This window comes from Amphiura filiformis, chromosome 1, assembly GCF_039555335.1.
Source record: "Amphiura filiformis chromosome 1, Afil_fr2py, whole genome shotgun sequence".
Taxonomy (NCBI): Eukaryota; Metazoa; Echinodermata; class Ophiuroidea; order Amphilepidida; family Amphiuridae; genus Amphiura; species Amphiura filiformis.
The window spans coordinates 57,667,159-57,692,252 of NC_092628.1; the positions used below are offsets into that span (position 1 = coordinate 57,667,159).

General features: G+C 36.6%; 1 protein-coding gene across 1 annotated transcript in view; it reads right to left on the bottom strand.

Annotated features, from left to right (window-relative positions):
* The window catches only part of LOC140149627 (uncharacterized), a 52,293-nt gene that overhangs the window by 21,787 nt on the left and 5,412 nt on the right, over positions 1-25,094 (bottom strand). The window contains exons 2-18 of the mRNA XM_072171708.1: positions 15,668-15,733; positions 14,847-15,095; positions 13,393-13,564; positions 12,868-13,025; positions 11,293-11,550; positions 9,988-10,107; positions 9,189-9,314; positions 7,756-7,986; positions 7,028-7,187; positions 6,662-6,798; positions 6,100-6,360; positions 5,664-5,783; positions 4,936-5,052; positions 3,785-3,889; positions 2,921-3,040; positions 1,465-1,636; positions 285-451 (exon numbers count right to left, since the gene is read on the bottom strand). Of these exons, the coding sequence (XP_072027809.1) occupies positions 285-451; positions 1,465-1,636; positions 2,921-3,040; positions 3,785-3,889; positions 4,936-5,052; positions 5,664-5,783; positions 6,100-6,360; positions 6,662-6,798; positions 7,028-7,187; positions 7,756-7,986; positions 9,189-9,314; positions 9,988-10,107; positions 11,293-11,550; positions 12,868-13,025; positions 13,393-13,564; positions 14,847-15,095; positions 15,668-15,728 (2,734 nt within the window). The 5' untranslated portion in view covers positions 15,729-15,733. The remainder of the gene's footprint in view (positions 1-284; positions 452-1,464; positions 1,637-2,920; positions 3,041-3,784; positions 3,890-4,935; positions 5,053-5,663; positions 5,784-6,099; positions 6,361-6,661; positions 6,799-7,027; positions 7,188-7,755; positions 7,987-9,188; positions 9,315-9,987; positions 10,108-11,292; positions 11,551-12,867; positions 13,026-13,392; positions 13,565-14,846; positions 15,096-15,667; positions 15,734-25,094) is intronic.

Genomic DNA, 25,094 nt, shown 5'->3' on the forward strand with positions numbered 1-25,094 from the left:
CTGTAGGCGTATTTATAACAGCTGCGTTACTTCTTGTGCAGACTTTATATTTATTACGACGACTCTCCTGAGAGGTAATTGACGACAACCATGATCAGTAAAATTATTTTTAAAATGTTTTTACTTTCTATTCCAAAACTAGTGCAATTTTTTGCCCGAGTATTAAGTTTTAAGTCTTTCATTTATCCACATAGATCAATGTCATATACTCAGTATGTTAAGTTGAAAAAACACCTGTGCTAAAACACATGTGAAAGAGATTTAAAAAAAAGTAAATCATTTACCAGCGTAATCAATTGTCAGTCCGAATGGATATCGCATCCATGGTCTTGCTGATCGGGGAATGTTGTCAGGTAATGTGTTATTAATTACTATTTCACGCCCAGTTTTATCAGTGTTCATTCTCTCAATGCGAACTGAATCAGTTTGGTTGTTGGTCCAATACACATAGCTGAAAATGGATTTTTTACACGCAAGTAAAAAAGTTATGGAAAGATATCGCTACCTTATTCATGTCCCTGATCAAAAGCTTTTTGTAAACATGTAAACAAGAAAACTTTTAAATAAATGGATGGGATACCTTAAATAAATTGGGAGTAGCCTTGACAAATTTCTTTTCCGGGTCTGCAAAAGTGAAGTGAGGGTCACATTCTGAATACAAGTATACGACGAGTATTGGAGTCATGGAGGACATTTCCGCAGACTTGGGACTACCCCTAACAAATTGAATACATGAATACATGAATACAAAACCCACCCAAGTCCATGGGAAGTGATTTTGAGAGAAAAACCTGTGTATCTTAAAATTCCTTCAGTTAGATTTACCTGGTCAATATGGTAAGTTTTACGTGCAAATGAGTGGATTAACCTGTATTAGGTATGACGATTAGCATTTCAGGGACTTCGTGGGATTCATTTTAAATGCTGGACTTAGTTGGTTTTTTGAATCATATACAAAGACAACAATGTTGGAATGAGATTACCACTAGTAAGATAATACAAAATAAAGCACACAGGTATGTATAATGTTGATAAGCATTCTGCCATGTAATATAAACCACACACTTTCCTTTATTAAACCCATTTTGTTTTCAAAAGTCACTCTCCAGCAATGAATGTGTTACAAGTGAACTTTTATATATACTGGATTTCAATCAATGTGTTACAAGACTCAAATCATGGAATTGGGTGGTTCTTTGATACATGCTATTTTTCACATGCTCAATATACACAGAGGATGAATTTGAGTTGTTCTTTCATCCATATGACAGGCCTATGTATAGCAACAATTTCCCATGCTTAACTCAATTTGGCCAAAGTATGGACTTGGGTGGGTTTTGTATTCATATATTCAATTGTTCACTATATTGGGGGGAAATCCCAAATTGTAATTTGAAATTTTTTCTAGGCTAGCTCTTATTACACCCCTACCCCACCCCACTGCCAGTGTTGGCGAAAACTTACTTATTACGCCAATCGACAACAATATGCTGAGGATCCATAATTTCTGTATCAACAAATATCTCTGTCACTGCCGGAATATTGCCGTCCATAGAAACTCGTTTAATGTTATTAGCACCAATGTCTGTTATATATATCATTCGGTTGGCACGGTCAATAGAAAGGCCCGTAGGATCTATGATAAGAACACAAAATCCTCGCGAATGATTCTAAATACAACGGCAATAATTTATTAGTTCAATAAATGTACTGGTTATAGTCGTATAATTATCAATTAAAGAGCAGGATTTCATAAGACTTAAAGGAAGTCTCCGGCAATCACTACACGAATCAAGTGGTATTTAAAACAAACTCATATTGACCATGAAAATAAATAAAAACAGCGGCCTCTAAAAGTTTTAAATAAGACCATGTGATTCGTGCTTGATAATTACAAGGCATAAGGGACCGTTCACAAACACTTGTTAGGGGGGCCTGATGCAAAAAAAAAAATTCATCGCGAAAATTTTCGGGCCCCCCTTTCGAGATCTCAAAAATGTCATCCCCCCCCCTTTTTTGGACATGAAAATTATGGGTTAACCCCATACATGCCATAAAAAAGCATATAAACTCAATTTTCCCAGGACAATTTGTGGTCATTTTTTTCAGCCCCCCCCCCCGTAGGAGTGTCAAAAAAATTCAGGGCCCCCTTTTTTGCATCAGCCCCCCGCCCTACCATGAATACTATGATTACCGGAGAATTCCTTTAATTAATCATTCTCTCAGTAGTCCTGTTTAGTGTAAGGAAGAACAAGTCACTATTGTTCGGACTGCGGAGAGTAAGAAGAGACAATTACCTGCTCTTGATCGGACTGTGGAGACATTAAGGCACAAGTCTACTTTGTTTTGCACGGATATTCCGTTCCTTATTACCATTTGTACACCTAATTCTTTTTTAGTATTGGATGCTCTCTCTCGAAACGAATTTATTGAATGCTCTCTCTCGAAACGAATTTCATTTAACATGTTCAATTCAAATTGATAAGTACATAATTAATTCCCAATATGATTCAGAAGTATTTATCCTGCATTTTTGTACAGCTGATTTGCTGGCTTATTGACCATTGACTCATATGCAGTAACTACGTAACGTTAGAAAGAGATAAATGATACATTGGTTAATTATATTCGCTATTTCGGACAACGGTCGAGTTCCAATATACTCTTTTATTCTTTCCCGAATCCTCGCGAAAAATCATTTGCGTAAGGTATCTCTATAAGAAGATATTCCCCAACCATGCAAACCTTTAAGCAATTTTACATTCACGGTATCGAATGTTTCATTATTATTCAAGTTTTAATTGTAACACATTGGGTGGGTTACACTATCCTTTTCTCTTATTATAAATGCTCAATATTCACAAAGAGTTTTCATTTTAATAACAATTTCTTTCGTACGTCTATAGAAAAGTATACTAACTCATCAAGCCGGTTTCAATAACAACCTCTCTGTTGGTTCCATCTGCATTCATTCTTTCAACTTTGTTGGTGACATTATCAGCCCAATAAACCTTTTGATCACGGTTGTCATACCGGATGGCTGAAACAGGAATTACATGACATAAGAATAAATTCAAATGAGGCAGAATTATTGTTGCTCATTATTGAAGGGGGTCTTGCTGTAAACATGATTCAAAGCTCGATTATTAATCCTATTCTAAAACCCTTTTGGAATGAAAATTAGTCAAGGAATCTAAATAAAAGTGAAAGATACGTCATTAAAATTGTCTCTTGTATTCTTAAAATGTACCATTTGGCAAAAAACAATAAAACAAAGTTTGAAGACCCATTCAAATACATCTACAATCTTGGAAATAAGCACTTGGAACGCTTGGCACACTCTGCCGTAAATTCCGTGCAGAATTTCTAATGATCATGGAAATGACGTATATTGTGCTTGGGAACAAACATGACATCTACAACAATGATTTACCCTTCCCCCTCCCCATCAATCAATGTTGGACACATTGGGAAACCGCTGAAGACATTGGCATTTCTCAACATTGCATGGGGGAAAAGGGGTGACAATTTTCCGTTATTTACATGCAAGCGTTCCAAGACTTAATTCCAAGATTGCAATTACAATTTCATGTAAACTGTTCTATTTTGCCTTTAATACGCACAGTTTTCGGCTTAACCACTGGCAGGCTATGTTAACATATCTATGCAAAAGGTGCAATAAAAGAAGAATTTTTATGATTTTACGATTTCCTGAATGAGCAAATCGTTGAATAGGCCTTTAATAGATTTAAAAATAAACATACCAGTATTCAGCACTACTCACCTACTGGACTTGATAGATTCTGCAGAACAGGATTGAATGTAAGCGTCCTCATTGGAGCCGAGTAAATCGTGCCATTTGCTTGATCAGCTATGTACATCACATCCTCTGAGGAAAAAGAGAGGGGCGATGGCAACAGTACTGTTAAAATGTGCATAAGGCTTTTCACAACTTTATTCTTCTTCTCAACGTTTTCAGAAAGCAGAAAAATTTGGTAATTGTGGAAAAATAAATCCCGTACAACCGTACAACAAATGTCAAATGATAGGCTGGCCATGAATCGAGGCAAGGTGTGACGTGTGATGTGGTTACATAATCTACAAATGGTAGAGATCAGCTGAGAGATCAACGGGCAAAGTTGATTTTACTTTGATTCATCAATTATTGTGTCCCGGCTTTGAGTGCGGACATATTGGAAAGTGTTACCAATCAATATTCATAAGATAGTACAATCAACGTCCAATTTTTGCCGGTTTTTGATACTGGGTGACTTGTGTTAGGCAGATGTGAACTATTCTGAATGTTTGTTTTAATTACGTAAAACATTAAGGTTTTGGCTTCGTCGAATGGCTGCCTTTCCTAATTGTGCTGATATTCATTTAGTTTCTATAAAAATAATATTGTTATTCTATTTATAAATATCATTTCCTTTCATTTCTCTGCTCTTCGTCTTTCTCTCCTCCCCCTGCACTGCTCACAATCCGTCTCCTTCCCATCGTTCTTTCTTCTTTATGAATGTTCTGTCATGCTTCCCTCCTCTCTCAGTCTCCTCTCCCCCCCCCCCCTCTTTCTTTCTTTAAACCGCTCAAACACACCTTTCTCATGTAGGCGCTTACACTCGACATCCTTTCAATCGCTTATTGATCATTGTTGATATTGATACCCTAGACGCGTACCGAGTCCAGCGGAATCTACAAATCTATATGTTGTTGGTGCAGTTACCAATTTAATTGCGGAACCCTTTTGTCCGAAACAAAAGGTACCACTTCATGAATAGATTGTCGGCAAATCAATATGGCATCAAAGGAACAATGCGTTACACAATCTACCCATGTTAATAAACATGTTGGTAGAGATGATGTGAGCAGACCCAGTTTCATCAGAATAACATTTCCGTCTCTTTTTCTTATTTCGTTGAAAAAACAGCAACATACCTGTGTTACACGTTTCACCCGAATATCCGTAGAGACAAACACACTTATAACCAGTCGCTAGCTGTTCACACCGGGCCCCATTCTGACATGGGTTTGAGATGCAGGAGTTGTCAGTTGCTGTTAAGAGATGCATCAAATAACTTAAATGAATTATGGGAAAGGAAAATGACGTCATATCCGGAATGGCGAGTACTATGGGATATACCAGAGGATGATTTAAGGAAGCCCCTTCGTGCACTGCAAAATTGTTATCACTAGAGTCTCAACCGCCACTTTACTTTTCAAATCCCATTGAATTCTGTGCAAAAGATGTTGTTTTAGAATTGTGTGTGTGTCATTATTACTTGGTCGATTTCAGAACAAAAGTGATGTATGCATGAAGGATAATTCACACCTTCTGTATATAACATAAAATGTGAAATCGACCAGCATTTTGAATGTGTTTTTATTGTAAATATATCTGTCTAATTTCAAATTTAACCATGCACGTATATGCAGTGGGCGAGCAGTGGTGTCATGTTCACTCACACAGCTGTGCTAACCGCAAGTAGTGGTGGGTAGTACTTAAATCATCCTCTGGGGATATACAGTAGTAAGCATTCCTCATAATGTAATATCAGAGTACAAAAACATTTGTCTTAACAATAATAATATACCAATATTATATTAAAAAATTAAGATGTACACACATATTTAATTTTTCTTGTCAATCTTTCTGCAACACTTACATGTCTGACATGTATCTCCAATATACCCTGTACCAGCACACACGCACTGATACCCAACTGGTAACTGCCTACAACGGCCGCCATTTAGACACGGAGTGGTATCACAGCTTCCATCATTTCCTGTGTATGAGGATTCAGTATTAAAATGTTAATGCATATAATAATAATACATCTATAGCTTACACATATGTCACTGAATTGTAAAGGTTTGAACTTTTAAAAATGTGAAGGCGACATGTTGAAATACTTTGGAGAGACTCGCATCTCTTGGGACATTCCCAAAGCATTTAAACGTGTCGTCTGACGATTGCCTTTTAGGCTTGAAACTCAGAGTAAAGACTATCTATTCTGGAAGATCTGTTTTTTGAATTTTAAAATAAATAAATAAATAAATAAATACTCCCACAGCAGTCGGCATTTGTTACAAGTATCTTACCTTCGTATATAACCATTCCTGCAGCTTGTGTAAATTGTTCTGGTCCAACCAGTAGTGCACCATCGGTGCTTCCATATCTGTTGAGTGCAACCATCCTTTTTAAATTGTTATCTGACCAATAGATTATATCTTGATACAATCCTATATCGAAGGGATGTGAATCGGTCTGTCTTAGCTGGATTAACACCCGTCTGTTGCGACCATCTAAATCACATGTCTCGATCTTGTTGACGAGAGCATCACCGAAGAACAGTTGATTGACTGCAGTGGAGGAGTTTTGAAAATGAAAATGAAAATGTCTTTAGATTGCGATGTAGCCCTTTGTATATCGGACAGTGCGTTTAGAGAGATCAAACACAGAGTAAGCTGATGATAATAAGTATTAGATATAGCTCACATTACAGTGAATAAAATGAACTCCATGCTACTGAATCTTGAACCAAAATGATTTTACCTGTAAACTTGACATAAGAGCAGTTGATGTCAACCTTAAGTCAATACATTATGTGATCAGTTATAGAATGACTTATAATGTACCAGTATAGGTATCTTGTGGCATTACCTGAAAAATCAGCTTGCAAAGCCAAAGGCTGGAACAGGTTGACTGGAATAAGCGTCACATATTCATTCCCATCCAGTGTAGCTCGTTCGATGGTCCGTAAATGACTTTCTTTTTCAATGTCTGTCCAGTAAATGTACCTAAAACGAAAATTGTTGTATAATTTAATCACATTATCGTTCAAACAGCACCACAATGGAGAAACGTATGCAAAGAATATATATTGTTATGTTTTTAGAAGCGAAAACGAATGAGGCGCTGGGCACATGTACTTCATTCCAAGTCTGTTTACAAATATACCAAATTTCAGATGGAACATAATTTCATAATTTCATAATAGGTAACAACAAATTGTCTTTCTATTCTTACTTTCCAGCAGGGTCCACGATGATATTCCAGGGCTGCCCTAAGTCACTGAAGATAGTCTCATTTCCACTGCCATCAAGATTGGATCGTGCAATTGTCTGCTTTATACGGTCTGTCCAGTACAGCTTGTTATTCATAAGATCCAAAGCTATTCCTTGTACCTCTAAAATAAAACAAAATACAAGCCTTTTGACTATCATGATTATCGATATATTCGGTGGTAAATCAAAATACTTAATCGTTATCAACCCGAATACAACTTGTACACCCTTTAGTACTACGAAGGGCATGATAGCCGAGTTAGAAGAAAAATGAGACTCCATTTGATAGTCACTCCCTTTCTATAGGAAATGTGAAATGTCTGGTTAGGGCTTAAGTTTTATTCGAAAATCTTCCAAATACCAGTATGTTTGATAATGAATATACAGTTGACCTAATGAAAACTATAGGGCTTATTTGTTTGAGTACCATACCAATTATTGCTTGTTCTTAAACATGTTAAACATGTAGCATCAATGTAAAAGGGATAAATGTGTTTTCTATAATAGTTTTCCTATCCTCTCCTCTCCTTTCCATTCCTTTCCTGTCTTTTCCTTTCCTTTCCTTTCCTTTTCTATCCTTTCCTTTTTTATCCTTTCCTTTTCTATCCTTTCCTTTCCTTTCTTTCCTCTCTTTTCCTTTCCTCCCTTTCCGTCCTTCCTTTTATGAACTAACGCAATCAATAAACCTACCACCAATGTTTGCAATCACAACCTGTTGGTCTGTCCCATTGCGTTTAATACTAGAGATAGTAAAATTGTCCGACCAAAAGATGCGATCATCGGTTGGATTATAGTCGAGAGCTTTTGGTGCAGAAGTATTATTTGGAATGGGGACCTCTGTGTACACAGCTCCTCTTTTGATTGGGATTGGAGCAGTCCAGATCTGGCTCGTTGCTGTATCGGCCACAATAAGAAAACTTCCTGCAATGATATTAAAACATACGCAACTTGAATCATAATTTATTTGATTCTGAACAATAATCAATAGAACCTAATGCACAATGAAACTCTGTGAAAGATACAAAATTAACCATTTTCAACCATTGTATATCAAAATTCAGATTTTTGTACCTTTGACATGTCATAGATGTGCTAACATAGCCTGCTAGTAGTTCAGCTGAAAGCCGTGTATTTTAATAAGACAATATAAGGCATTTACATAAATCTGTAATTTTAATATTGACAGTATATAAATTAGCTACATGTATTTGCATGGGGCTTCAACTTCGTCAATACTGCTGATGCTGCTTTCTTCGTTATTTGCCAAATTTGTCATTTAAAAAATATCAATTGACAATTTCAATGACGTATCCTTCACTTTTCAAGCTATTTCAATCAATTGTAATTTTTGTACACTTTCGCTGGAATCACTGAGTGGGGTTTTATCAAATTCTTAAGGATGTTGCAATACTTATGTTACGTGTGTGTACAGTAAGCCAAACAATTAAGGTACCAGTTGTGTTCACCCCTGTATATCCTTAATTAAGAAACATATGTCAAAATTAAAACAAACAGCTAATACCTGTACTCTTTAGCTCTGATTCAAGACCTTATTTGTTGAAATTGGTTGAGAATTAAAGAAACGGTGATCTAAAACCTACTGAAGAGACGAAATCAAAAGTTGCACTTTTGTGTTCTAATCAATGAAAGCATGACGCTAGTTTTAACGTGCTAATCACCGGGGCTAATCAATGGAAGCACGGCGCTAGTTCCCTTATTCGCGAACGCTTTGTGTACAAATCAATAGCTTTTAAATTAGCACCTTCCTTGGGGTTTTGGATCGTCGTGTCTTTATTTCTTGAACAATTTCAACGAATGAGCTCTTAAATTCGAGCTAAAAACTGTAGCTATTGGCTGCTGGATCTAATTATGACATATCTGTCTTTGTTTAGGATATACAGGGGGTAAACATAACTGGTACCTTAATTTTGTGGCTTACTGTATAATTAATTGCAGTACTCGTTTATTCTAAGATGATTTTGCATTCAAAATTCGTGTTATAATGCAAGCAGGAATAGAAATACACTATGATTATACATGTTATACTTTAGTTTAGATTTTATTCTTGTTTTGTCATTGTTCTTGTTGTTGCTGCTGCTTTTGTTTTTTTTCCATTCACTTACTTGTGTCACACGTAGGACCAGAGTAACCCGTCTTACACAAACACTCAAACCCGGTCGCAAACTGATTACACTCTCCGTCATTTTTACATGGATTACCACCATTGCTGTAGCAACTGTTATCTGAACCTGTGGATCGATCGAACAAGAGTTTGGAATGTCAAGAAATGTTTCAAATGAGGATGGGTTATGATTTATTATTAGATCTTTACACAACTACCAGTGTCATTTACCGCTTGCAAGATCAACAAACGGTTTACACGTGAACAGTTAATATTATTGATAAAACGGTGCGATAATACTCCATTGGAGGGATGCACCTATCAAGCAGAAGCAGAAAACTCTAATTTCTATAACGTCTTTTGCCATCATTAGGGGGTGGTCAATATGTTTTGAAAACAATTTTTTTACCACAATGTATGAACAGTTAGTGACCATACATATACCCTAAAGTCACTTACATTTTATTATGGAGGGCAGAATTAACCGTCCCTTTGTTACCGAAATGAGTAACATGTAATTGAGGAAACAAATGGGCATAACTAGTTCTGGCTCTAATCTCTCGATATGTGCCTTTTGTCGAATCTTTAAGGAAGTATGCTTAAAGGAAGTTCTCATTAAAATCATATCACATAAACTAGCCCCGGGAGCTAGCCCTGAACAGACGACATTCTGATACGGACCTTGGCTAATCGTGCTCCTGTTCGAAAGTGATTTGTAGAATATAGAATAGAGCTGACATAGAGCTCAGAAGACAGATATATTGGTTGAAAAACAAAACGCAACATAATCATGTACTTACTTATTTCACAGTTGTCCCCAGTATAGGGCTGGATACAAACACATTTGTAACCTACTATAAATTGTCTACATCGACCACCATTCATACATGGATTCCCATCGTAACAACTTCTGTCCGTATCTGTTAGGAAAATGAATGAAATATAAACACAATTCTTGATTAAGCTTAACTTTTTACGATAGATTGTGGGAAGGATATACGGCAACTCACTCCCCAAAGGTACTGTTGTGAATCGCAATTATGTGGAGGTGAACCGGATATAGATGGGACAGGAAAAGGCTATGGGAAGAGCTCGATTTTCAAGGTAGGAGGAAAACAGGAGTACAACAGCGAGGATGGTCATGGATCTGCAAACATGCTTACTTCAGCCGGAATCGAACCCGAGCCGTAGTGAGTTAAATGCTACGACTACAACAGAAATCCTTTAGTCATTGTGAGTAAATCCTTAACCTTTACCAAAGTGTTTACAATAAATTATTATAAGTGAATAACAAAATTAATTGTGCGTTGAGCAAATTGCGAAAAAAAAAATTACGTCCATGCTCATTCATATTGAAAATCGACAAAAGGTGAATTTATAGTTTACATCTGCGCCTTAAGGGATCTAAAATGAGCGTTTATTGCGTTTCGACAGTATTTTTTTGTGGGACATGAGAGCACCTCAGACCTATCGAATTGCATTCTGAATACGAAGCATGTCTTTCTGATATCAAATAATTTTCATTATTTGAAAATCACAATATAATACAAATTTTATGACAAATTATAAGAATTTGATATTTTTCAAATTTTTGATATATAACAGTCCTCGAAGTAAATTATATAAATCTAATGATGTATTCTTAAAGTGTATGTAGCAGGGAGGAAAAGCCGACGGTCAATTGAAAATTTTGACCTTTCATATTGAAGATATGGATTTTTTCCCAAAAAGACCTAATTTTTTTTGGTGTTTTGGGAAAAAAATCCATATCTTCAATACGAAAGGTCAAAATTTTCAATTGATCGTCGGCTTTTCATCCCACCTACATACACTTTAAGTATAAATCATCAGATTTATAAAGTTTACTTCAAGTACTGTTAAATATCAAAAATATCAATTTTAATGATTTGCCATAAAATGTGTATTAAATTGCGAATTTCAAAAATCAAAATTATTTGATATCAGAATGACATTCTTCGTATTCAGAATGCAATTCGATATGTCTGATGTGCTCTGATGTCCCAAAATAAATACTGTCCAAACGTTCATACCCCAGCCCTTAATGGCTATGAAAACAAACAAAAGAGAATAGTACGGTAACTTGCCTGTGTGTATGATGAGGCTGTTAGCTGAGTGAAATATAAAAGGCCCGGCAATCCTGGCATACAACCCTTGGTATCTCTCTGCTTCTATAAGTGCTGGTATCGCCTTATCAGTCCAATAAACATTGTTACTGTAGAAAGCCACGTCGAATGGTTTGATTTCTGGACTGACGATTTCAATAAGATTGTGAAGACCATAACCCTCAAGATCAGACAGATAGATGGAGTTGTTCATGGGATCACAGAAGTAGAGTCTTTGCTCTGTTTTAGAAAATCGAATGGTTAAACTTACAACAACATGACTGTACTGAAACCTTCCAACATACAAGAAATGGCGGGAAACCAGGATTTGGTTTCTGGGACACCGTGTTGTACAGATATGTTAAGCTTGATGTTGGTCCGACTTTTAAACAATCTCACCTGCTTGTGGTTCTTGGCATGAAATTGTCTAAAGCACAATGATTATGATTTCTTAGTCCTGATTGGAAAGGATTAGTCTGAACGGCTTTTGTACGCGTGACATCAACATTGATCACACTACCTAAATCAGTTGGCATACTTGAATGAATTGTCTTCAATAGTTCAAACGTGACATACGAAAATCTATTTCAAAGGTTATTGTATAACTCAATAATTCTTTATTTTATCCCGAAGACCATGATCAATTTACGGCAGGGTCATCATTGTGCTAGCATTTCAAGGAGAGGAGATCAGTTTGAAACATAGTACAGTTATACTGCACAGCAAACATGATTCGACCTTTGCAGTACTTAAACCTGGTTTAACAGGAAACTATTCCAGCAAAATCAATCGATAAAGTCTAGTCTATCCTCCACATTGAATGGTGGACTGCACTTATAGCCAAATATGGCACTTGCCAATCAATAATCACCCACATGAAATCCCTGACTCGCTGCACTGACCAAAGTTATGGGCATTTGCAGATGCCCCACATACTCAGTTTTTAGCCTACATGTAATGTATATACATTATTCTTGATTGACAGCAAGTACAAAAAATATCCGTCAAGTGGTTTAGCTTTAATGCCCTTCGGAAGAGAGCGGTCTACAAGTGAGTGAGAGTCACTAAAAGTATTCGATAGTCACTAAAAGGATTCGATTTACACAGGGAATTTTGCAGGCCATGCCGTGCCCTACTTACTAAAACACCTTAGTGCGAATATTTCCAAATATCTAAATTAGCTAAAAATTTAGGACATGATACAAAACTTTTTCCTAGAATTTCAGAGAGTACAATAAATATTGGCCGGTTATTTTTCACACAGTGACGTTAACTAGGAAATGCCCTATACCTCTAACATACACTGTTTGTAGAGGTCACACCTCAATGGTGAGAGCACTGTGTATTGTGTATAGGAAAATGAACAGTAACTGCGTTATGACTGTCTCTTCAAAATAAATATGCAAAATGATAATATTTATTTTCTTTGTTTGCCAACGGTGGTGATGTATTGAATTAATTAAAATTAAAGAACAGTATATGGCTAGTGGAATTTGGTAAGTCGTACGGAGAGCAAATTTGGCGATTCCCAAATAGTAGACCATTGAGCTATCTTACCTTCAAAATCCAAGCTTAATCCGTATGGCTCCTGAACACCAGGATGATTCGCACCATCAATCAGAACTCGACGCTTAGTTGTGTTATCTAATTCCAAACGCTCAATTTTGGGTAATCGACCATTTGTTGGTAAACCCCAGTCAGTCCAGAACAGTTTTCTGAAAGTAAAAATTCAGGAATGGATAGGCCTTAAACGATGATTTCAACTGAAGCGGTTATTTTTTTTTGGATATTAGTCTAATTTTGATAACAAGTTTTCTACTGCTACCAAAATTTCCATTTTGTTGGGTGATATACGCGGATGAGGCTACCAACCGGACCAACGCTGCATTAGAGAAGGAAGTAGCAACAACAATTAACAACAATAATGTTATTGGGCCTTGCAAAAACTGAATGAATGAAAAAGAACAATACTAATACCTTTATGTATTGTGCAAATAGAAAAAAAAAGCCTTATTCAAAAGGAACACTGATTTTGTTAATTCTTAGTTAAAAGAATGTGTGACTTGAGCCCTTCGTACTGACCTGCCAGCTGGATCTACTACAACATCCTGCGGTCTTGTTAAGTTGCTGGATACCACAGCTTGTGGTACGGGTCCCGAGCCTGGTTGAGCGCCTGCTTTCATAATCCGTTGATTATTTGTTTCAGTCCAGTATAACACATTTTCCAGGTAGTCTATAGATAAACCATTAATTACTGTAGGTGGGAAAAGTAATAATGAAACAAACGTTATAAGAAATATAGACATAGCATATTGGATCTACAAAAAAACCTTTGCGACATAATAGACGATCCGGTGACACAAATAAAAGATGAAAAGTGTCCTAGATCATGTAGATACGCTGTATAAAAACGCATACGCTGCACCAAATGAACAATTTTGAAGTTTCCTATACGTCCATCATGATCTGAACCATTCAGATATTTGGCAATTTCTCACTCTCACATCTTCCCAGTAAGATCATTTTTCTCTCGTCTCATATAATTGTGCTTCTCGTCTGATTATTTGTCTTTATCGTGTATAGATTATTTTAAGCAATATTAGTACATGTAATGTAGTAAGTTACGATGTAGTCTTTTTTTACAGTGTCTTGACCTCTTTCGATAAGACACTTCATAAATGCTGTCTAATTATAAGGTCCTTCAGCAGTTTACCCATTTGGCGCTGTTTACAGCGTAAACATGGTAAACACGGTTCAGTGAGGTTCTGGTTGGCTTTTGAATCACCATAATCACGTCATCATCTCATCTGCAACTCATTCGCTTAACAAGCTGACAGAACGGTAGGGCAATGCTGAAGGCCGTTCTTGAATACTGTAGAAAATCATTAACACCGTCTTATAGGTATCTGTATTTCGAGAGGCTGGGAAAATTGACGAAGTGTGATAGTCAACATGTCCAAGGTATATATGAAACCTAGGACTTATAGAATCCTAATCTTTAAAGGCCCATTCAGTGATTTGCTCATCTGGACATCATCAAAATCATCAAAATTCGGATTTTGGTACCTTTGTCATTGTTATAGATGTGCTAACATAGCCTGCTAGTGTTTCAGCCGAAACCCGTGTATTTAAGACAAAATAAGACATTTTACATGAATCTGTAATTTACATACTGACAGTATATAAATTAGCCACATGTATTTGAATGGGGCATCAACTTAATCAATACTGCTGTTTTCTTCGTTTTGTCAAATGTCAAAAATACCAAATGACAATTTGAATGATTTATTCTTCAATTTTAAACAATTTAGGATCACTGAATGGGACTTTACCCCATATGAAATAAGGCTCGCCATGTCGAATCATAACTCTAACTATAACCCAATACCAGTTTTCGACATAAACCTTATTTCGTATTATTTTCCACATAGGCATGATAGGGAGCCTTCGACTTAGCGTGCTCGGCGCAGACGCCGAACGTTCCGGGGTTAATGCGAAAAAGAGCAAAATGTCTTTAAAGATACTCAAATCATTACCTCCCACTCCAGTATAGAGAATTGTCTGACTAGTACCGTCCAAATTCGCACGGCTTATAAAAGGCGGCATACTAGCATCCCCGTGATCTGACCAGTAAATCAGTCGCCTTACGGGATCGTAGTCAATAGCCACTGGATTAATAAGTCCGTATAGAGGTATCGGAGCCATACTCTGAAGATTTGCCATTGGAGCACGAAAGATGGTTCCATTTTGGTCGAATCTGTCGTCAGCAATAATGGCGAAGTCAACTGGATAGAGAAATCAAAATGTTATTTTATATTATTGCAACGGTTTCTGGATTTGTCATTACTGGAAAAAAAAGACCAAAATAGACCACCATGTTCTGCAATAACTGTGTCCGCTACCATTTTACCAAGCGTTTTACAACCACTATCTCTCAAAAACATTTACTACATAATTTCGGGGTCTTGAACCATGAGGGGGAATGTTAAGTTTTAAATGGAACGGTATTGTTTTTTCGGGTTTTTTTCTTCAAAACTCACATTCCCACTGGCGTAAATATTGAACGGTCCCTAATTAGTGTATCCCATGCTCCCATACAATGTGCACAATGCAGCTTCCAGGTGAACCCATTGGACACTACTGGTCATCTAACAGCATTTCTGAATGGTTGATAACTTGAAATGCTCATTTCAATTGCCAATATGACTAGGCTTTAAACTATTTATTGTCAAACTTGCATTTGCAGATGATCTTATTAATATCCTCATTGATTGGTTCAAAATTGGACACAATATTCATTTTAGCCAATCGGCAGGTAGTTCTCATGGGGTTAAACGTTATCTTATATTTCATTTACCTGCTGTAACATGTGTCACGGTAATTCCAAGGAATAGCAGCAATCTTATAAGCTCACCCATGATCCCTGTAGTATGCAGAAATGAAAAGAAATTACGCTAATTATATCATCGGTGTGGGTATTCAAATTTTATATCCTTATATAAAAAGTGATACGTTCATTTTATTATTTAATTAATGTAACGTTCTTCTTAAAGGAGTATTTCATGATCCTAGCATGCTCTTTTTATGACGTTTCTCAGTAGATATCCACGAAAAAAGCTTATTCCCAAAATTTCAGTTGATTCTGAGTTTTCGTATGCGAGTTATGCATGATTATGTGAATTACACTGCTCCATAGACAATGTGTTGTAATTTCGTTCTGGTGCACCAGAACGATATTCAAATTTCACGATATCTTTGCAAAACAAATTAATCTGCAAGAATTTTTTTGTACATAAACATTATGTAGCCAGAGGTTTCCAGTGATATAAAAATCTCAACTTTTTTTGAGAAAGTGGGGGATGATGCTGTGGATCATGAAATGCCCTTTTAAATGGTAAACAATGGCCACGCTCGGCTCGGTTAAACCAGTTTATGATCGCTCCACCAACATTGTTTTAAACCACTGTAAACTGCCCATTGTGCTTGACAGTGCTTCTTCTCTTTCCATCTTTCACTGAATGACGTGTTGTAGAAGCCCGTAAGTTCTTGCACGTAAGTGCAGCATCCTCCATTTTGCATTCTCAGCATTAAGGTTATGTTATGCTCTGTAGGGATGATGAGTGCTATTCTAGCAATTGCCATTGTCTTACATCAGTACATCAGGACGAAGATATGCATATACATGTACTATTTGCTTTTCACCCACAAAACGTTTTCATTCACACTTTGGCTTACATCACACTTCGGAAAAGGAAGAGCTGGATTAGTTTTGTTTCTTGGTTTTTTTGTTTTATTCGCTTGTTTGGTGTTTTGTTTGTTTGTTTTGTTTTGTAGCGCGGAGCGTGATGGTAACAATGTATTGTATCATATGGCGTACATTGTTTATTCTCATCTCATTTGCCTTCCGAGATAAGCTGCTGCCGCTGTGCGTTCAAGGTTTTCACGCAAGCACATTGCAGACAAACTGATCAAGATTTGTCGATGACTGAATGCCGCTTGCCGCAACGACAAGTGGGATTGACAGTCGGACAGAGTCGGACAGAGACAAATGGTAGCTCGCAGTCAACTTCTTCCAGAATCAACTTGCATGGCATCGGAGACACCAACGTATCCTGTCGAAACTCATTGTGTTCTCCAGGTTTTATGTTTCTACAGCCCCTGGGTCTTCTTACAAGCCAAGGCCACTAATCGTATCATACAGTTTGTGAATTGGATCAATGTCTATTTGACTGGAAGAAGTCATAACATTAATAATTGTACTATGTCCAAGTCAGCAAATAGTACATTATTTGCGGTATTCCTCAAGACTCCATTCTTGAGTCAATAATTGCAATATTGTTCATTATTATCATTAAAATGATCTACCTCACTATACGTCACATGTTAATGTTACTGTTAGACATGGCATGATTAAGGTAAGAACATCAGGAAGAACGTTCTACATGCTAAGAAAATGTAAAAATGTATTACCATCACAAACACACACTCTCTCCCTTATTTTCAAAAGTGTTATTACAGCTCACACTACTCTGATGTAATATGGTCTACCTGCAATACTAATGTCATGGGAATTCCAGAACAGAGCTATCAAATTTATCACTGGCGCTATGGTCTGATTCTAGTTCAAATGGTCTCTCAGGTTGGGATTGTATTAACAAAATAATGTGTGATTGCTATAATGTTATTATTATACAACAACACGACATTCTATCTAAGTGTTCATTTGATAAATTGATCAATAATGAGATAAATGACCTTCGTGGCATTCAGGTGTTAAACATTTCGAATTCTAACACAAATTTCAAGAAGAGAAGTTCAAGTTACTGTGTGCTGTCTTGGAATGATCTTAACGACAATGTCAAAGTTGCCCACAATGTAAAACAATTTAAATTTAGCTGGAAACAATGTTCCTGAAATAATATGAATCAGTTTTTGTGCAATTTGTAAATCTACTATCAACTCTAATTCTGGAATGTGATTCTACACACACTGCACAAAAGTATATTGCAACATTGCTGAAAAAGGAAGAATTCCGCAAACTGTAAGTTGACCATTGATCCAATATCCTGTCGATTTCTAGTAGTCTATGATTTCACGTGACGTATAATTTGGATAGAAGTGTTCTTTGATGAAATAAGGAAATACGTTAGAGTGGCTAATAAATGGGATGGAAGATTTCACTTGTAGTGACATCATGCGCCTATTATAGTGCCTACAATGGCGGAAAGACGGAAATCCGTTTGAATGCAGAGACGAAGAGACTTTAGTTCACAAAAGGTTCTAATGCCTTTATAATGGTCTCTAAATGGTTTAATTGGGTTTTTTTTTCAAGGTATCAGGCAAATGATGGTGGGAAAATGATTCATGGATGTGTCGGATGGAAGAAATTACCAGCCTTAGAAGATGTTGAGGTCCTTCAAGGTCTGGAGGACTCAGAAGAAACAAAGGTCACGTGGCTACATAATGTACCGAATGACCTTGAATCGCACCAAAAATACTGTCTTGTGCGGTTTTACGTGAAATACCATTATGTCCTTTATAGAGTAACCACGTGACCTTATTATTGCAATTACAATTCCCGAGACCTCCAATCCGTTCGTCCAATCACAACTTCCGTACAACCATCTTCTGTAACCATTTGTCTGATACCTTGTAGAAACCGATTAAACCATTTAGCGACCATTCTAAAGGCATCTGGACATTTTGTGGACTATTAAAGTTTCTTTGACTCCGGCTTTGCATTCAAACGGATTCCTGTTTTCCGCCATTGTAAGCAAGGGAATATGCACATGTTGTCACCACCACCTTCAATCCCATTTATTAACCTAATCTTACTTTATGCAAAGAATGTTCCCATGCAGTATAGACTTCTCCGTAGTCCACCTGCCCATTTTGCATACTCCGGCTATTACATTTAAAGCATAAAACGCTGATTTGTATTAATTTGTGTGCAATTGATAGATTTTCACATCTGATATTTTCAGTCACCCTACTCCCTCTGTTTGTTAGCTTCCAAGTGGGATTTTTACTCGGGCTTTCGCGATCAATAAACTGGTAGATTCCAAAATCAGAATAATTATGCAAGATATGTTACATTCAATATAACTTTTATTGTCACTAATCATCTAATTATATAAACTCTTTATGACCATTTACTATTGAACACTTTAATTCTAATAAACATCAGTATAATTTTGAGTTCAACGGAATGCGTTCATCATGATTAATAATAACATATTTTTAAATCAAAATTCGACTATGGCATAGTCGACATGCAGTACGTCATGTGAAATCGACAGGATCAGTGGATCAATGGTCAACTGCAGTTTGCGGAATTCTTCTTTTTCAGCAATGTTGCAATACTTTATTGTATTTTAGAGGTATTTCATAGGGGGTGTTATGTGGGTCTGTGTGAAACAAAGTTCCCCATAGTTATGGTGGTACGTTTTTGTACCCCACAAGAATGATGTGATAAGAAATATCAAATATACCCCCAGAAAGAACCACTGGTATATTTTATACGCACATAATACTGAACCCCACAAGTGTTAGCTATAGGGGTGTGTAGGTGATGTAGCGTTTGATTACTAATATTACCGAGGCCAGTTGTCTGTCTCAGCCGTCAATGAAAAGGTATTATTTTAGTTCAAGTCAATTGAAGTCTGCGTTTCTTCTTTTTTTTTTTTTTTTTTTTCATTCTTTCTCTCCTTGTTCAGCGCTTTGATAAAATTTAAAGACGCATGACAATAATGGACGATTAATGCTTTATTCAAGCGCATTTAATTTGTTACATAATCAGTATTTTTTGTTGTTTCAGAACACTCAATACTAAATATAGTCTGATTTTGTTGTTATGTAACACACAATACTATGGTCCGATGAACATGTATAATAAGTACTTGGTACATGGGTATGGTATACCGCGAATTCAGTGAACTTGTCACAGTTCACGTTTATTTAGTGCAATCTTAACATTTATTTTTAAATTGCAAAGTAGTGATTTTTTTTTGTATAATATTATTCCAATATTTTAAGAAACAAGAATACTGAAACATATTAGACTGGATAAAGTGTTGTCTCAATCTTAATGCTTAAATTTGGTACAACAAATATAGAATATAAATATAGATACGTGTATGTACAACAGCCGATCAGAAAAAGCAGAACTTAAAGGCCCATTCAGTGAATTGCTTATCCGGTCAATCGTAAAAATCATCAAAATTCAGTTTTTGGTACCTTTGTCATTGTCATAGATGTGCTAACATAGCCTGCTAGTGGTTCAGCCGAAAGCCGTGTATTTAAGACAAAATAAGGTATTTACACGAATCTATAAATTAGCTACATGTATTTGAATGGGGCTTCAACTTCGTCAGTACTGGTGTTTTCTTTCTTTTTGCCCATTTTGTGTTTTACTGCCAGATGACATTCCCGCTTTAGCTTCACATGGAGGAACTTAACTTTGTAGTCGCCTGCTTTGCAGTCGAATGAAAGGAATGAATATCCGGGATTATTTTTGCAGAATTTAATATGTATTTCATATGAAAGGCACATTTTGTACGAGACCCTGTCAATGAATAGGCATTTTGATTTTTGCACCCAGCGCATTCACCGTACCGTGATCATGGTAGTTTTAAATAGTTCCAATTTCAATTCCAGTCAAACGTGTCTATGTCATGAGTCATAGGTTCGAAATTATAGTTCATTTATTGCACCTTGATTCCACTTTTATTTGCCGATTTAGGTTCAAGTTGAACAACCTTAATTACGCAATTGAATCTACTTTATTTGATTAAGGAAGTGAGAAAACATGGATTTAGAAGGAGCAAAATTGCCAAAGTCGCCAGCAGAATGTCAGGTGGTTAATAAAATAGAATAGATAATCAAAAATAATTTTTATTAGTTTATAGGGCCTTTGATTTAAAAAACATGTATGATTTCGGTCCAATTTTAATTTTGTTATTCTTTGCCAAATAAGTATACATAAGTAATCCACGCAGTCACAAAAGGCAAATATGCGCATTTCAAATTCAAAAATCACGCCAGATGAAACCGGGTACACTATTATATGTATAACATGACTAGTGATGATCATGGATTGTAATTCACTCATGGGATGTAAAACATCAATTTTCAATGACATGTCTGAGGGTGTTTACCAATTATATACGTAATACTGTTGATAATCGGACACGTCGCGTGTGGATAAAGTGATTTTCGACCATCTAACTTAAAACGAGCACCACTATGTTAATTTTAATAGCTTCATGTTCCTTCATTTTTTCACCACATATTTTTAAAATATATAATTGCGAATATGTAACAGTATTGGGAATAGCTGTTCTAAAACTATGCGAAATGAACCTTTCAAATTTGGTAAAGTTCTTTTTGGACCATCCTGTATATCACATATCATGCAAAACGAAAATTTATGTGAGAAGTAAAAGGTTGACGTTTGTCTATGCCGTGTCACGAGAACCATATGCAAAGTCGTTTTCTTTTGTTGGTTTCGAGCCACCAACCGTGCAAAGCCAACCATAACTTTTAACCACGGTGACCTGTATTATATTCATAATATTTCTGATTCTGAAGTAGTTATTAATATTAACAGAATAGAATTTTATGATAGAAATATAATTATTAGGATATTTGAACTAGATTTATACCGATGTTGCCTTGTGAATACCAATAGCCGCCCCATTGCAAAAGAAACAAAAAATGTTCATGGTAATGCATGGATTCAGAAGTCAACTAGCTAGTCACTTGGATGAAACACAAACTCAGCCAATACACCGATGGGATAGGACCAGGCTCAGGCAAGGGCTTTTTACTCATTGCTAAAAGTCACGCTTTAAATTAACATTATTTGTTATGGTAATGACGTAACAAAATAGCAACCATGACACACGTTATTATGGTAACTGGAGAACCAAAATCCTAAGGAAGTGTTCATAAATACTTTGGTGGGGTGGGATGGAAAAGTTGGCACCTTGGACACAAAAATTTCTTTTTTTAGGGTCTAATTTTTTTTTTGGATCCCCTCTTATGTCTATAAGACAAAAAAATAACAACGCTATAAAATAAATCTAATTTGAATTTATTCCAAAGTATTCGCATGACAGGTATCTAGATACAATAATTGTGTACTTACTACTTTTATAGTAGTCATTTCTAGATACTTTGAGAGTTGAATCAGTTCATATTACATTGATGTTTCTTCAACTCTGCTATCATCAGTAGATAGAGACTTCACCAACACTGATATCAGCAGCACATAACAACTTCAACACACAATAGCCTAGCATTGTGGCCATTCTATTTTAAGTTTATGCAGAGGTTAAAGGTTTCTATACAAAATGTCAGTCCAGAATAAAGTGCTATAACAAGTCATTGTTTCTTCTGATTGTTAATATGGGTATATAGAAATGCTCAATTTCTAAAATATCCTTTAATTTTGTTGATCCTGACCGAAATTTTAATTTTGTTGATTTGAAGCTTGATCCCCCCCCCCCCATATTTTTCCTGGGCCTCACGGAAGAACAGAGAATACCTTAAAACATCCACTGAATGAGTAACCCAGGCAAAAGAAGAAATAAAACAAACAAACAAACAACCCCCCCCCCTAGTATTTATGAACACTCCATAAGTACGACACTGCAAAATGTGTGTATTTTGTGGAGCTGTGTGGATGTGGATGTGCGGTATAGGAAGGGGGTGTCGGGTGGGTGGCGTATGGAGGGGCGTGTTGGGTGTTTGTAAGCCTTCTGGGGGTGTTCGAATGTGTAGGTAGTGTGATAGAGGTTTGTGTTAGTGTATGTGTGAAGAGAAATAGTCAAGAGCTGCATGCTCTCTCAAAGAGAGTTTCCGTAATCATGGTAATTGTCATTCGCATGTCAAATATTACCCACTGTTATCCGACAATTAGAATTGTTCAGGTAAGAATAATAAGTGTGATAAGGACAGTATTGCTAATTGACACCAAATTCATTTAAATACAAAGCGCGAGTTCATTCAACTCTGATATCATCAGTAGAGTATAGAGACTTCACCAACACTGATATCAGCAGTACATAACAACTTCAACACACAACAGCCTACCATTGTGGCCACCCTATTTTAAGTTTATGCAAAGGTTAAAAGTTTCTATAAAAATGTCATTCCAGAATAAAGTGTTATAACATAACAAGTCACTGTTTCTTCTGATTGTTAATATGGGTATTTAGAAATGCTCAATGTCTAAAATATCCTTTAATTGTGTTGATCCCCCTAATACTGACTGAAATTTTGTTGATTTGAAGCTTGATCCCCCCCCCCCCCCGGGGGGGCACTCAACTTAAATTTTGGTAGGGGTGTGCGGCGGAGCGCCGAACTTTGGGAACTGAGAACTGATTTTCGGGCAAAATAGGGGCTTGAAGAACTGAAATTTGGGCCAAATTATAGGCTGTTGAGCTAAAAATTTCCAAATTTGAGCTTAAAGAGCTACAATTGTCAGAGTTTGAGGCTCAAAGAACTGGATTAGATTCAAATGTGGGGCTTAAGGAACTGCCGGAGAGCCTGAAAAAGGGACCCTTGACCGCCGCACATACCCGTACCACCTTAACATGTGAGTGCCCCCCCCCGCCCCCCCATATATTCCCCAGGATATTCCCTGTGCGTCATGGAAGAACAGAGGATACCTTAAAACATCCATTGAATGAGTAACCCAGGCAAAAGAAGAAATAAAACAAACAAACAAACAACCCCCTCCCACCAAAGTGTGTGGATGTGGACGTGCGGTATAGGAAGTGGGTGGAGTATGGAGGAGTGTTTTGGGTGTATGTAAGCCTTCTGGGGGTGTTCGAATGTGTAGGTAGTGTGGTAGGGGTTTGTGTTAGTGTATGCAGGAAGAGAAATAGTCAAGAGCTGCATGATTTCTCAAAGAGAGTTCCCGTAATGGTCATTCGCATGTAGAGTAGATGTAGAGTATAGAGACTTCACCAACACTGATATCAGCAGCACATAACAACTTCAACACACAACAGCTTAGCATTGTGGCCACCCTATTTTAAGTTTATGCAGAGGTTAAAGGTTTCTATACAAAATGTCAGTCCAGAATAAAGTGCTATAACAAGTCATTGTTTCTTCTGATTGTTAATGTGGGTATTTAGAAATGCTCAATATCTAAAATATCCTTTAATTTTGTTGATCCCCCTAATACTGACTGAAATTTTGTTGATTTGAAGCTTGATCCCCCCATATATTCCCTGGGCGTCATGGAAGAACAGAGGATACCTTAAAACATCCACTGAATGAGTAACCCAGGCAAAAGAAGAAATAAAACAAACAAACAAACAAACAAACAACCCCCCTCCCACCAAAGTATTTATGAACACTCCATAAGTACGACACTGCAAAATGTGTTTATTTTGTGGAGCTGTGTGGATGTGGATGTGCGGTATAGGAAGGGGGTGTCGGGTGGGTGGAGTATGGAGGGGTGTGTTGGGTGTATGTAAGCCTTCTGGGGGTGTTCGGGTGTGTAGGTGGTAGGGGTTTGTGTTAGTGTATGTGGGAAGAGAAATAGTAAAGAGCTGCATGATTTCTCAAAGAGAGTTCCCGTAACGGTCATTCGCACGTCAAATATTACCCACTGTTATCTGACAATTAGAATTGTTCAGGTAAGAATAATAAGTGTGATAAGAAAAGTATTGTTAATTGACGTAAAATTGATTTAAATACAAATAACCGCGAATTCATGCTGTTACACACCAGAGAATGACAACAACTTCTGAGGCTACATTGGTAGTAAAATAAAGAGCAAAACAGTACCTCAAAAAGTTTATTGTCAACGTAGTGAAAACAAGGGTGCACAAGTTCAGAAGCTGTTTTGTTACATAGCAATTAAAATGTGTAATTATATTCAGGAATTATACGTATCATGAACAAACATAATTATGTACACTTACATACGTACATACAAATAAAATAGCAAACCAAAGCAAAAAGAACACAACTTTAATAATCAGCGGTACACAATGTCTGTTACGAAAATATTAAAGGGCAGACTTTAACAAGTTTGTAAGTGTTGATAAGCGCGCCGTAAGCGAGCTAAAATGTCCCGAGGAAAATATGTTATGTTGATCTTGGTTGCCAGATAATTATTATACTATTTTGAGGAAGTAAACGGTCGTTAGAACATCTTTTATATAATCAACTCTCCATTAATTATTTTTAAATACAGTCCAACCTCTTTTATCCGGATATGATGGGACCAAGCATTGGCCGGATAAGTAAAAAATCCGGATAAGTGA